At 35.7% G+C, this 14264-nt stretch overlaps 1 protein-coding gene across 8 annotated transcripts in view; it reads right to left on the minus strand.

Annotated features, from left to right (window-relative positions):
* Window positions 1-14264, minus strand: part of TLK1 (tousled like kinase 1) — a 68982-nt gene that overhangs the window by 22958 nt on the left and 31760 nt on the right. For 6 of the 8 annotated variants that reach the window (XM_065068718.1, XM_065068724.1, XM_065068722.1 and 3 more), the window contains exons 4-11: window positions 11094-11169; window positions 8484-8530; window positions 8021-8107; window positions 5920-6009; window positions 4967-5059; window positions 3780-3890; window positions 1921-2057; window positions 519-707 (exon numbers count right to left, since the gene is read on the minus strand). In XM_065068718.1, the coding sequence (XP_064924790.1) occupies window positions 519-707; window positions 1921-2057; window positions 3780-3890; window positions 4967-5059; window positions 5920-6009; window positions 8021-8107; window positions 8484-8530; window positions 11094-11169 (830 nt within the window). The remainder of the gene's footprint in view (window positions 1-518; window positions 708-1920; window positions 2058-3779; window positions 3891-4966; window positions 5060-5919; window positions 6010-8020; window positions 8108-8483; window positions 8531-11093; window positions 11170-14264) is intronic. The other 2 variants (XM_065068719.1, XM_065068721.1) reach the window with 1 other exon arrangement.

Genomic DNA, 14264 nt, shown 5'->3' on the forward strand with positions numbered 1-14264 from the left:
TGAAATGAGATGAGTAACTTCTGACAGTTGCTCTCAGGATCCAGCATTCAGAAGGGAAAACAAAAATATTTTTTCTGTTTGTTTTTAGACATGTCTTCAAATACTAAAGGCTGAAAAAAGCTTTTCTTGTCAGCTAAAGACTGTTCTATGAAAAATGAAAATATCTCTAACTAAAGGAGAGGCTCCTAAACTAATATGGATCATGAAAAGTTCAACAGTATCAGTGGCATCACAGGAGTAGGAAACCAGAATAAGGACTCATCAAGATCAGGAAAACAGAAGAAACATTGCATACACACAGAATGGGCCTTTCTCTGGTGACCTGACCAAAAATATATTGGACAATTGTGCAGCGTCTTCATAGGCAGTGGTGCAAATTTCCCTAACATCAGCAAGTCCTCAGTGAGAATATAGCTGCTGAATATACTGAGTGTCTTTTTATGCTGTTATTTGAATAGAACTCACAGAAACAATATCTGAGATTTTATGTAAAAGACTGATTGAAATGTTAAACTTACAGCTGTGGTAAATTGGGTCTAACAAAGGGATCGTTTTCTGCCCCATTCACAGCTTTATTTTTCCTCTGCTTGGGTTCAGAATTGGCAGATGGTGCCTGAGAATTATTTGTAGTTGGAGGCTTTCGCTTGGCCAGGAGCTTTCTTTGCCTTTCAATGTCTTCCCTTTGTTGATTCACCCATTCTTGCTGCCTGTAAACCCCAAAAAAAGCTTTATTAAAGTTGCATAATTTTGCATTTTTTAAAGAACTATCTTTTTAACTGATAAAGCATTAAGAAATTTTTAGAAAAGTTACAGTACATGTGGATATGTTTCCTAGGAAAAAGAACACCAATGTTCTTCACGAGGTGGAAAAATGTTGCTAAAGTTTTGGCACAATCTACTTTTGAAATACGTGGTTGAGGTTTTTGTTTTGGGATTGTTTCATTTTTGAAAGTGTTACACATGATTTCTGCACTAGAAAAAGGAAAAAAAAAATATCTGAGCTGGTGGATACCTTCTATTATACCATCAAAACAAATGTAGCAGTGTAAATAGAGTGTGCCTAATTTTTATAGGCCAAAGAAAGAATCTGATATGACCGTTCCAAATAAATAATCGCTTTGGTTGTATGGCAAACAACTGCAGCTTTTATGCAAAACATGGATACAGATTGTCTTAAAAAAATCAATACCCTAGGCAATCACATAATGCTAAGACTACACATCGCCCTTCAGAAACTAAAATCTTGGTGAATTACATTTAAATATACATATATATCTCCAAAGATGGAGTCAGACTCATTACCAAAAACATCTTTTGAGGCATTGCAAAATTATTTTACCACTATCTCTGATGGTCTCCCAGGTCCTTTTCCTTGGCCCCATCTCTGCTGAAACACCTGTTGCAGCAGCTCTTTTCCAGATGGCTGCTGTCCCCATTCCCTTGCAGTAGACCCTGTCTGAGGCTGCCACATTTGTCACCCAAGGCACTGAGGAGCTGGATGCCTGAAAAAGCTGCTCCAGTGACGGATGGGCAGACAGCACCTGTGTGACCACTAAGATCTCATCTGCCCCAATGATCACCAGTTACACATGGTTAGCTGCATGAAAAAAAATCACTGATTCAGTTTTATAGCTCTTACTACCAGCTGAGCTGGATAATTATGTGCTGCTCATTTAGTACATTCATGATTTTCTAAGGATAGTCACAATCAAGTGAAACCAAACTGTCTTTCAATGACATCCAGCCTTAGTATTCTTTCACTTGATTAAGGGAGTTCTGTACTGTATTCTCAGTCTTTAAAAGGCAAAGCAAAATACAATGTATGAAAAACTGCTCCAATCCTAGAACTTTAGTAATAAAACAGTCCACTAGAGGGAACTAACAATTAGTCAGAATTTTAAGAACACAGCATTTACTAACTTCACAAGATTTTGAAATGCAAAGCCATCTGTCCACTGTTCAGTAAATGAAGCACCATGACGAACTGTTGTAAAATGCCCCAGGCGTAATCTGTCTTGCATGCTCTTCTCTCTGCTTGCCAGCTTTTCCTGTGTGCTCTAAGAAAACAAAACAATATTCATGTTTAGTAATACTAAAGTGTTCAAAAAGTCAGTAAAACACCCAGCCTTTTTCCTCCAACAACTTTCTAACGGAGGGGTAAAAGGCGAGTAGATGAAAACATCTTGTACTACTTTACTCATTTATTCTAATTTCTGCAGAACTCAAATATCTGCAGTTGTCAGAATTGGTACTAATGACCATTGGTGCACCAAAAAAAAATTAGAGTTTGACTCAGTTTTTCTATAAAGTTTGCTGTTCTTCATAATTAGCAAAACATTTTATTTGTAAATACAGCAAAACTGGTAAGAGTATCAGCATCATACAGACATATAATTATGTCTGTACATGTCTGTTATACTAAATGAGCCTGATCAGATATCGGCGAGAGTGCACCTACTTTACTCAGCCTGGAAACTCCCTGGACAGAGCATCTATGTTACTACTTGTACCAAACCGACTGAGCTCAGGAATCTCTCTGTGGGAGCGCACTGCAGGTAGACTGAACTGTAATCAGATATTCCCTTGCAGAAGCAGATGCCCTTCTCAGAACCAGCCACTGCTACCACACGCATCCTTGGGATGGGATAAACGACTCAATCTGCCCAGTCTGCTGCAGCATAAGAAGAGCGAGCCCTGGGAACACCACTGATGGACTGAAACTTCTTTAATTTTTATAAATGATTGCTTCTTGAGAAATGCCTACAGCTCAAACACACACCCAAAAAGTGAGAAGTTGACTTAATTAGGATTTCTGTGCAAACAGACTTCTAGACTGAAGAGGAGGCCTGCAAGGCCTTTCATGAAAAATGGCCTATGGGATATTCTCAGTCTGAAGGTGCCCACCTAGCATCACGCTGAACAGATCTGAGGCATTTTTTGCCTGCAGTCCCCCCACGCTGGAACTTAAAAAGGACTGCAACAATTTATTTATGGCATGCTAGCAAGGAAACTCTCCCTAATTCTCTGACAGCCAAGTGTGTGCTCTTGCATCTGACAGCAGCATCTAGCAGCTAGTGTCAGGGGACAGCCTTGGCTGTTTACCTTAAACTTTTTTGTATCCTAGTTTGTAATAATCTGATTTTCTATTCACATTTTGTTACTTTTTTTTTTTTTTTTAAATAAGGCTATTTTAAAGAAGAAAGAAACAAGCTATCCTTGCCTTTTACAAAATTGTTGTTAGTTTAAATATAATTGGTATTAAATTTGAAATAAGTATTTCTTTCATAGTAGTATGAAGGTAAATTATCACCTTCATTTGTTTCCATTAATCTTGAGCTAACATAGCATTTTATCATTTTATAATCAAAATTGTCTCAGCCACTTAAAACATCTTGCAAAGAGATTTCATCGATCTCGTCTCCATAACTGATTATATTCATAAATTTTTTCATCCACTGTAACCTTACTCTTAAAGTTAGTCCAGAAAGTTTTCTACCTATTAATTTCCTATCTTTTATGCTTTTCTATTTCTGAATTACTCATGATGGGAAAACTCCCCTTAAACTAAAAAAGGCACTTTTTCCATGATCTGAAAAGGTCTCAACATTTTATTTTGCCTATTCCGGTATATAAAAACACTTACTGCCAGATGAGAGACCATGAATATGAAGTTTCAGTCTCAGAGACTCAGCAAAAAAGTTAGAGTGAAAGAGTCATAATGGACTTCTACGGCATGCCAACAGTTTTTATGACAAAGATTATAAAAGCAGTAAACTCACCTTTTCAATTAGGAGCTTCTTACTCATTGAAATACATTTGTTTAACCTTTCTTTATATTTTTCAAGTAGCTTTTGTTGTTCATCTATTTGTCTTCTAAGATCACAGTTAGCCTAATAAATACATACAAAATATGAAAAGATATATTGAAACACTTTGCACTGAGCTGCATTGTGCATTACAGCATTCAGCATACAAATAATACATAAAAACATTGTACCAAACACTTTTCCATTCCTCCAGTGTTAAACTGAAAGTTTAATCTTAGCTCCAAATCCTTTATATCTGATTGCTGAAGTCATGTGAAATCCTAACATTTTTAATGTAAAAGGAGAGAAAAAAATTCACAGACAAAAGTTTCAGTTATCTGAATAGGAAGTTTAACAAGTTCCCTATGTTCCAACTATATTTATCTTATTACCTTAACAAAAGCATAGCAATATTATTTTGTTTAAAACAAAATGATTTTAAAAAAAGAAAGGTTAGGATTGTCTGTGTCATACTATTGAACATGTGCTAAAAAATGGTCTTCATGTACAATTTTTATAATGTATGACTGCACAGGTTAATATGTACTTATTCACATATAAATACTAAACAGACTACTGAGTTGTAAATACAGGGTGTTTTGTTTCATATTTCTAGGTATTACCTTTCCAACACTTCTTTCAAGAGCAAAAGCATTATGATTTTTTTTTCTGAAAACAGGTCTTAGAGCACAGTATAGCATAGGTTTCTTACTAAAAGTAGTTATTTATTGCTCATAATAATTTCTGTCACAATCACCTCCATTCTGAAACTGCCAGAAGTTGTCCCACTGATAACTGCTACTCACAGATGGAGCAACAAAAAAACACCTGTTACATGAAATTATATTATGAACTTAAGGAATGAACCAACTGCCTGCAAAACAGCATCAGCTTTCTTTGTACCTTCAGAAAGCATATAAACCTATTTAAACACTAACTAGACATAGCACAGAAGCAGAAAAAAAACACTTATGCATTTTGTTTCATAGACTTCTACGATTTTCAGAAAAAAAAATTTAGAAAAATGAAAAACTTGTTTCACCTTTTAAATATAGGTAACTCCAGGGTAATTTTTTAAAACAAGGATTATTCAAATATTTGCCTCAGATTCACTGTCTGTTGTTCTGAATAAGCATCTTTATCCCATGTCTAACACTTACCCTGAGTAAGTCATCTATACGACCTTCTTTCTTTTCCAAGTCTTGATTTTTATTACTTTCTAGTGCAGCTAATTTCAGCATTGTGAGATCAGTCTAAAAAGAACATTTTGAAATATTTATCCTTTCCTTCAACAATCACAGCATTATTTTTCTCATGTTTGTTAGGCAGAGAAATAAACTACTTGAAAACATCCAACAAGACCAGTACATCTTATTTGCATGTGTTTCAAAAGTGACATGGAAAGTTTTTATTCAAAACTGCTTTCCCTCTTCATGAGAACAACTGTGAACAGTTGGGACAAACCACTAACAGTGTTAAAAGATTTCATCCCCCATTGAGAAGTTATTGTTGACAAAAAAAGCATACAAGACAGGGCAAGAATGTAAATGTCAGCTAATTACTTTAAATTCTCTCTATGTGGTCAACAGGTGAAGTTCTGACTAAGCTCTGAAAGAACAGATCATGTCAGAAATGGCAGAGAGAATAAAACAGTTGCTTGCAGCTTTTAAAAGTCATGACAGAACTATATCTTGATCATCTTGATTGCCATCTCATTTTTCTTCTTCAATGTCATATTTTAAATGCAATATGACAACAGCAGCTGTCACTTCAAATGCTGTCTGAAAGAGCAGCCTCTACTTCTAAGATCACACAACAGCTAAAATCTGGAGCAAAAGCTTACCAACAACGTGGTCACCTACATGGTCAAACTACTCATTAAGTACATTGTTGGAAGCAGAGCACATACAGAATACAAAGCTAAGCAGAAAGACTTAAATCATGACCTGCAGAACAACTTAACAGAAAAATGCTTTGGCAGACTGTAAATAGCAAAGCTTCTGAAAGCCTTTAGGAGTTTAGAAGTTGAAAGACAAAGAAATAAACATGTCCATAATTTCTTTTTTCCTACAGTCTAAAGTGATACAGGATAGCTCTACTCAAAAATAGTTACCTGAGTAATTTTAAAAGATAACTGCTTTGGTTGCGTGATAGGGTGGTCCCCGAAAGCTAATAAAGTAGGAGAAGGACTATTCTGTCGAACCTGGAATGGATGAAAACGAAGGGGTTTAGATACAACTGTAACACTCAATTATGAACATAGCCTTGTTTACAACAATTGGCAGGAAAATAATCTAGAATAGAGAAATAAGGTATCTTTATTACAGAAGATACCACTTGGTACACTGCATTGAGAGCTACCACTATGCTGTTATACATCAGTTGCAGTTTAAAAAGAATAAAATATATTCTCCGAGAAAACTGAGATTGTCACTTTTGGGAAACTGGCAAAGATTTAAGACAATACAAGACTGACACAGGGTGATGTCAGTCTTACAAAGACTTATTTTTCTGATTCTAAGCTTTCACAACTCAAAAATAATGTGAGTTATTTTTGGAGCGGTTATTTTCCATGGGAGAACCAGAAAGGGGAGTGTGCAGATCAGAACATAAATCCTGTTAACGGAACTTCCCAAAACCCACTAGTTTGGGTGAACAAGACCATTTTCAAGCCAAATTCCAGAATATGTATTACACTCCACTCTGTAAGCAAGAATAAGAGAATGTCTGAAGTTGAAAGTACATGGAAAAAAAACCTGAGGTCTACCAGCAGAAAAAACAAATCCTTTCCGTAACTGGTGGAATCTGTTTCGCCATTTAGAATCACATGTTGGTATGCTTAACACTGAAATATATTCATCAAGGATTTGGATGAGGGAATAGAGTGCACTGTCAGCTGGGAGGGGTGGCTGACGCGCCAGAAGGCTGTGCTGCCATCCAGGGGGACCTGGACAGGCTGGAGAGTTGGGTGGTAAATATAACAAGGGAAAGTGTAGAGTTTTGCATCTGGGCAGGAACAAGCCCAGGTTCCAGTATAAGTTGGGGAATAACCTGTCAGAGAGCAGTGTAGGGGAAAGGGATCTGGGGGTGGACAGCAGGATGACCCTAAGCCAGCACTGTGCCCTTGTGGACAGAAAGGCCAATGGCATCCTGGGGTGTATTAGAAGGGGGGTGGTCAGTAGGTCAGGAGAGGTTCTTCTCCCCCTCTACTCTGCCCTGCTGAGACCACATCTGGAATATTGTGTCCAGTTCTGGGCCCCTCAGTTCCAGAAGGACAGGGAACTGCTGGAGAGAGTCCAGTGCAGGACAACAAAGATGATGGAGTGGAGCACCTCCCTTATGAGGAAAGGCTGAGGGAGCTGGGGCTCTTGAGCTTGGAGGAGACTGAGGGGTGACCTCATTAATGTTTACAAATATATAAAGGGTGAGTGTCATGAGGATGGAGCCAGGCTCTTCTTGGTGACAACCAATGGTAAGACAAGGGGTAATGGGTTCAAACTGGAACACAAGAGGTTCCACTTAAATCTGAGAAGAAACTTCTTCTCAGAGTATCAGAGCACTGGAACAGGCTGCCCAGGGGGGTTGTGGAGTCTCCTTCTCCAGAGACATTCAAAACCCGCCTGGACATGTTCCTGTGTAACTTCATCTGGGTGTTCCTGCTCTGGCGGGGGGATTGGACTGGATGAGCTTTCGAGGTCCTTTCCAGTCCCTAACACTCTGTGACTCTGTGAAATTGTGCATGAGGAAGAAAAAATTAGTTAGCATGACCAACAAAGAGAATATTAAAAGGATATAGGCAAATCAGGTATCAATTATTTAAAAACAAATTTTATCAAAAACTGAGCTTTTAAAATGCCAAGTTAGGGGTTCAGTATCCTCCTAAGTAACAAAAATCCTCCCCTTTCTTGTGTGAGGCTTGTGAACAGCCGTCATTAGAACATTTCAACATATATTGAACATTTCAACATATATTCAACATTTTACACAATTACTTTGTATTTTAAAATGATGCTTTAGAAAAAAGTTTGTGTTCTGTTAACAGAAAATTTTAGATTTAGTATTTAACTTGATCCTTTTTTTTGCTGTTTAAAGAACAAACTCCTACCCAGGATTCCCTCCTTTGAAAACTCTTCACTTCTATATAGATTCTTTTCAATTATGCTGCTTTTAGACTATAAGAGCAACTCCAGCAGTTATGAAGTTCACAAACTTACAGAAGAAGGAGCGGAATGTGAATTCTGAGGAGATCGGATTGCAGGAGGCACACCTCGCACTGGACTAGAGCCGTTTCCACCTTGGTACTGTGGAGAAGATATGGACCTCTAATTAGTTACTCTTCTTAGCAAAACACCTTATACATCTTATACACCTTATACATGAATGATACAGCTCATCTGCACACAGAATTTGTAAATTAGATGGTCTTTCTTTTATTAGTATAACCTTTGGTCATTTAAAGAAAAGAGTGAAAGAAAATGGTTTTTGTATTTTAGCTCAGGCTGCACCAAGAGACCACTGCATCTTTTCTTCTAAGGTTTAATGCTGATAAATGTACATAACGAAAAAAGTATCCCCTCAAGATGGCTGTCCATTACAAGCAAAAATACTGTAATACAAAAAAAGGTTAAAGTAAATTTTAAAGCTGAAGTCAATTTTACAAACACACAAAAACCTTACCTCAAAATAGTCACTAATCTTGTGACCACGTCCCCCAATATTCTTTCCTGAAACAATACATTAATACATTGGAATTGATTAAATAAATTACTTACAGATGTGTCTTATATTTTTATGCATACAGTAATTATAGCAAAGTCTTACCACTTGTTAATTGGCTTTCTTTGATGTGCTAGTATGTGATCTCCCTATATAGATAATTAAGGGATTGGCCACAACAAAGAAATCGGCCTATTTCATTCATTGAGAAATCAGAAACTAAGTCACACTTCAGAAATTAAGTCACACTTCAATTCCTAAACCAGATGAGCGCATGCCTAGACCTCTTCTAGGTAACAGGAAACTCATCTCTCATCCTACAGATCAAACCTTTAGCTCTACATCCCTGTCTATCTCCAAGTTCACCTACTTCCAAAATACGTAATTAACCAAGCCTACTAACATTATATGCTCCAGGTGGGTTATTGTGCCCAAATGCTCAGCCCAAGGACTTCCTTAAGTGCCAACAACAGTGTGGGCACAGAGGGTGACAAGTGTTTCCACTCCTCCCAGCCTGGTTATGAATCAGCTAACTCACAGGGTTAACTACAGATATAAATAGAGCAGAGTGGGAGAGTAGAATTTCTTTTATCTTAATCATCAGTGAGACTTCAGAAGCACCAATGCAAATTCATCTTCAATGTGAGGACCTGTCACATATGTGGCATTTGAGAGGTTGCACCATGGCCTTACCCAGTGGCATAAATGCTTTCTTCTATTTGACCTCAAGATAACTGATAAATCTTAAGACTGTATTTGTCTCTTGTTCAAGTCAGACTACCTGTTAGGAAACAACTTGAAAATGGACCATTGTTCAAAGCTTTTCTTTATAGAAATAAATTTTTGCAATAGATTAAGAGATCATTACCCATAGGTCAGAAAATGTAATTTTAGACATTTTAGCGAAGTTTTTCAAGCTTTTCTATCGCTTCAGCCCTGAAGAATTCTTCCTAGTCCAGTACACCTCTGTATTGGCAGAGCTGCATAACTTTGTGTCAAAGAAACACCATGAAGAAACAGAAACATTTGGTAGCCCTTTTTGTGTCAAGGCTTTTAAGAGAAATATTCAGATAAAATAATTCGAAGACCTAGAACAGCACACAGCTACCCCCTCCAGCAGTTACCCAGTTAGGAGTACATATCACTGCTACTGCCATCTAGCCAGTTCTTTACTGACCCTATAATTTTGTTAGTGATTTCTGTCTTCATGCTTAATTCCCATATATCGCTTTATCAAATTAGAATTTGCTTTCATCCAGATAAATGAGATAGACTGCTTTCCTTTTTAGTATAGAAAAATCTAATGTCATGTTACAGAACTCTGCACTGAAGAAATATATCAAATTATTTCGGCACAACCAATTACGAATAGGTTTACACTGACTTTTGTCCCACTTTCAAATTACATCCATGTTCTAAGCAATACTTTTCTTCAACATTTATGGATTATTTTGCATATTACAAAGTCAAAATCCTAGGTATGTAAAAACCACAAGAGATGGACTTCTTGTTCCTTTTTTCAATAAAATAGCAGTATTTGCTGTGCTTCAACTGTACTATACCACTTCAATATACTGCAGTTTCCTAGACCAGTTCCTTCAGAGTACTGCAGCACAGACTACTCAGTTTCACCGCTGCTGACAGTAAAACAGTAATTATAAGACATTATAATAATGTTGTCTATGTTAAGAAGTTCCTAAAATTTCTATCATCTCTAATTCTTACTGGTAGAAAGAAGGATAGGCTACTAGAACAATGGAAATAGGAAATTTCATTCAAGTTCTTTGAACAAAGCAGGTCTCTATGAAGCAACGCTTACAAAGAAATTAATTTTAGTCAAACTACATAATGCTCCTACTAATAGCATGTTGCATCATTAAGACTTCCAGATATGGAGCCCATTGATACATATCTGAAGTGGCACTTCCTAGCTCAGTTAGAAACAAAAAAAGCTAATACAGATGTTATCAAAACTATTTCCTCTTCCCTTCTGATGAATTCTCATCTTGAGGTTAAGATTCCACTATTCCTCCCCCAAAAGTCACACTGGAAAGAGGAACAACAAAAACTGTGCTTTGTAAATATTAAATTGCAAATCAGTCTCAGCCCAATTTCGCCATCCCTCTAGACAACTACACTGTACAATAATCCATAAAAAAAGAAAAATAAAACTATATTTTTAAATATACCTGAAAAACAAGCAACCAAGTATTATAATCTGAAATCTCTTTCTCCCCTTACCTACTGCAAAGAAATATAAACTATAAAAGTATTTTGGATGAGAAGAACTGCTGCAATTCTTAAAAAGTACATAGAGTTGTACCATAGCTACACATGCAGTAGCACACAATTGTTATGGGCAATTACCAGCCCAGCTCAGATTTTACTTGCCCATCCCTTCCAGTAACAAGTGAGGGAGGAGGAGAAGATGTAATTAATCATCCAAAACCCAACACCTGTTCCAGGCAAGCAAAAGTACAGAATTTTTAAGGCTAACAGTCAAAACTTTGTGCATTATAATTTGATTAAATACATGCAATAACTATCTAATTCATTTACATGTTCTTTTACCTTGGCTGCTTTCACTCTGAGTGTCTGCTTTTCTTTTTCTTCCTCTGGAAGGTTCTGACTGTTTCTTCTCTGGAGTCTATAAACAACAAAAAGAACATGATTCAACAGCAGCTCTATTTATTTATATTATTATTGCTAAATTATTGCAAAAGAAATTTAAATCCTCATTCATAAAACATGATTTCACAATTCAGCAGGGATGTAATTTCAGATCACAGTTAAATAATATGATCCTTGGTCAATCAGATATATATATATATATATAAGCTAGAAAAGATATTTAAGGAAGTGAGAAATAATTCTTAAATAATTTCCCAAATGGAAATTCTACATACTAATTGTGAAGCAATTATACCTTTTCATTCAGTCTGGAGTTTATGTTTCACTTATGGCTACATTTTACCGAGATCTTCAGATTATAGTTGTGGGTGTTTTAAAGCTTAATACTTAGTGCAATAAGCTGATTCTTGACAGCGTTTTCTGCACATTGCCACAGTATAAACACAAAGTTCTAGTGCTTCAATAGGAAGCCAATAATGTCATGTATTTTCAGAAGTGCAGAAGTCATCTCCAAACTAATATAAGCCATAGATTTCCAGAATCTTCTTTAGGATTAAAAAAAAAAAGAGAACAACTGCTCAAAATTCGAGTATCTATCCACCTGGAAAGTGATGTTGTTCCCTCCCCATTATATTTGTATCACAAGAAATTGAAAGAAAAATATCAATGATGAGTTAAAAAATACAGATCCGCTGAAAATTTATTCCAGAAAGATTATATATAGTTGCCTAGAAACTACAATCAGCAAGTACAACACAGATAACAAGAGAGCGCTGTGATCAGAAGCATCTCTAAATTATATTTGCTCTCCTGATTTGAGGATTGAAACCGGTTAGTCTCCCCACTGTAAGTTAAATTCCACAAGCTGCTCTGGTTGAAGGAAAAGATCCTGCAGCTGTGGGCGTTTTCAGCCTCTGGGCAGCCTCATACCAGCAACGGGAGAAAGCACAGAAGCCATTACATGAACTCTGTTCTACAGTCAAGAAATCGACGGTCCCCAATATCTCAGACTAAATTTGAGATCAGTGATAAGATGCTTCATTCTTTTATACCACCATTTTACGATTCCATTGTATTTAGCAATTTGTGCTCAAAGTACTCTTTTCTCAACACAGCAAATGATACCAAAATTCAAATTTCAACTAGAAGCATTTCAAGTATGTTTCAGTTCCAAAACCTTCACACGGTATCTTCAAATATAAGTTTATTAAAAATACCCTAACATATTTATTTTGGCAAAGAACCATTTTAAGTTAGCTGTGATCCACAGAAAATGATCAGTCTATAAAAGAACAATCAGGACAAGAAAAGCCTTCCTTATCTATACCATGTATTTTTTACAGTTTCAACTTTGTGGATAGCTTCATAAAAGCACCTTTGGAAGTTTTACAATTGTAACTGTTGTATTATAATGCTACAAATGAAGTTAAAATTACATAAATTTCATTTAAAATAAACTCTTCCAATCAAAATCTGGATCTTTAAGCATGCTATTTCACATTAGCAAACTGTACAAAACGGACTCCTGGAAATGAAGTTATCTTAAGACGATGTGATTCTAAAAGCAAAAAGGTTAGCTTCGAAATATTATTTTAATAATTTGCAATTACTGCCAAGTAAACAGGTAACATTAGGCTATCTTCCAACAAAATTAAATAGAAAGTATTTAACCAAGCATTTTCATGTTATTCTTATTTTCCAGCTTTCAATTTCGCAATTATCATTCTAACATAGCCACTTTTACCTACCATATCAAGCAAAAATTAAGTTATTTAAAAACTAATTAATGACTAAACTTTTAAGATTTCCTCCACCAAAATCAGTTTCCAACTGCAGTGACTTGTATTTATAAACCACACATTTGAAGAGGTTTAAAGTTTTAAAACTGAAACTCAAATAATTAATAAATGTCTATTTCCTTAAGCTCTTCTGATTTCTTTCAGTGTTTAATTTAACCTTCCAAGCAAAAAAGTATTAGCACACTAATGAGGTTATTAATGAGGTTACCAAACAAGGTCACGTTCACCTTTTCCAAGTACAAAATTCACATGGTAATGTACAGCGTACATCAATCACTAGAAAATGTTCTCCAAAATCCTTTCTAATGAATGGAATCATACGAATTACAAGAAACTGAAGACTAATGAGGCTGAGGAGTATCCTCCTGATAAACGAAGATCGAAGCTACTTTCAGTCACTTCAAAAGGATTTATGTATAGTCAAGATTTAGATTAAAACCCCACTATTTCAGAAGCCAGACAAAATAGTTCGGAAGCTACATTAAAGTTACCCACAGTTCTACATATTAGCAGAGCCTCATCCATCATGGTCTTGATCCTAGTTCTCTTCACACTTATAGATTTAAGTCTTGGCTTTTCACATACTCCTTTACAAAATCAATATTTCTAAGTACCAATTCTCAATGAGTCAATCTCGTTTACAAAAAGATACTGAAATATTTTTATATACTTTATGTATAGTTAAATATTTTCTACCGTTATCGTAGAACTGGTAACAGCATAACTCAAGAAGTTATTTTCGTAGAAGAAAAAAAAATTAAAATAAAGTTTAATAAAAGTGCTTATTTTTTGTCTCAACACTTCAAATCTCCAGTATGCTTAATAGTCATGAGGTTTTTTTAGTTGTTAATATTTTTCACATGCATAATGAATGAGTTTATAGTTTTTCACAATTATTTTCTTCTAAATCCTATCCTCCCCCCAAAGCTTTACAACTACAGCACACAAATGCAGCAGCGCTATTTTTCTCTGCAACACATTATAAATTCCAATTAGATCAAACCTGTAGTTACTTCTGAAATCACATTTATTATTAGGGTTGTGTATTATTGGGAACCGCAGCAACTAAACAGCTACATCCAAGCAGAGCAAAAACATTTAAATAACTAAACAAACTGGACACATCCAGCCACAGACAAAACTGACCTTTAAATAATTCATTATCCACAGAAAATAGAAAATAGTATAATATAGTAATATATATAGTAAATACAATAATAGTAAAACAGTTATAAACACAAGAACGTATTTGTAACCAAAATAAGGAGTAATCCACTTTAATGAGGAATGATGGGGAAGGCCAAAATACTGG

This window comes from Columba livia, chromosome 7 (assembly GCF_036013475.1).
Source record: "Columba livia isolate bColLiv1 breed racing homer chromosome 7, bColLiv1.pat.W.v2, whole genome shotgun sequence".
NCBI lineage: Eukaryota > Metazoa > Chordata > Aves > Columbiformes > Columbidae > Columba > Columba livia.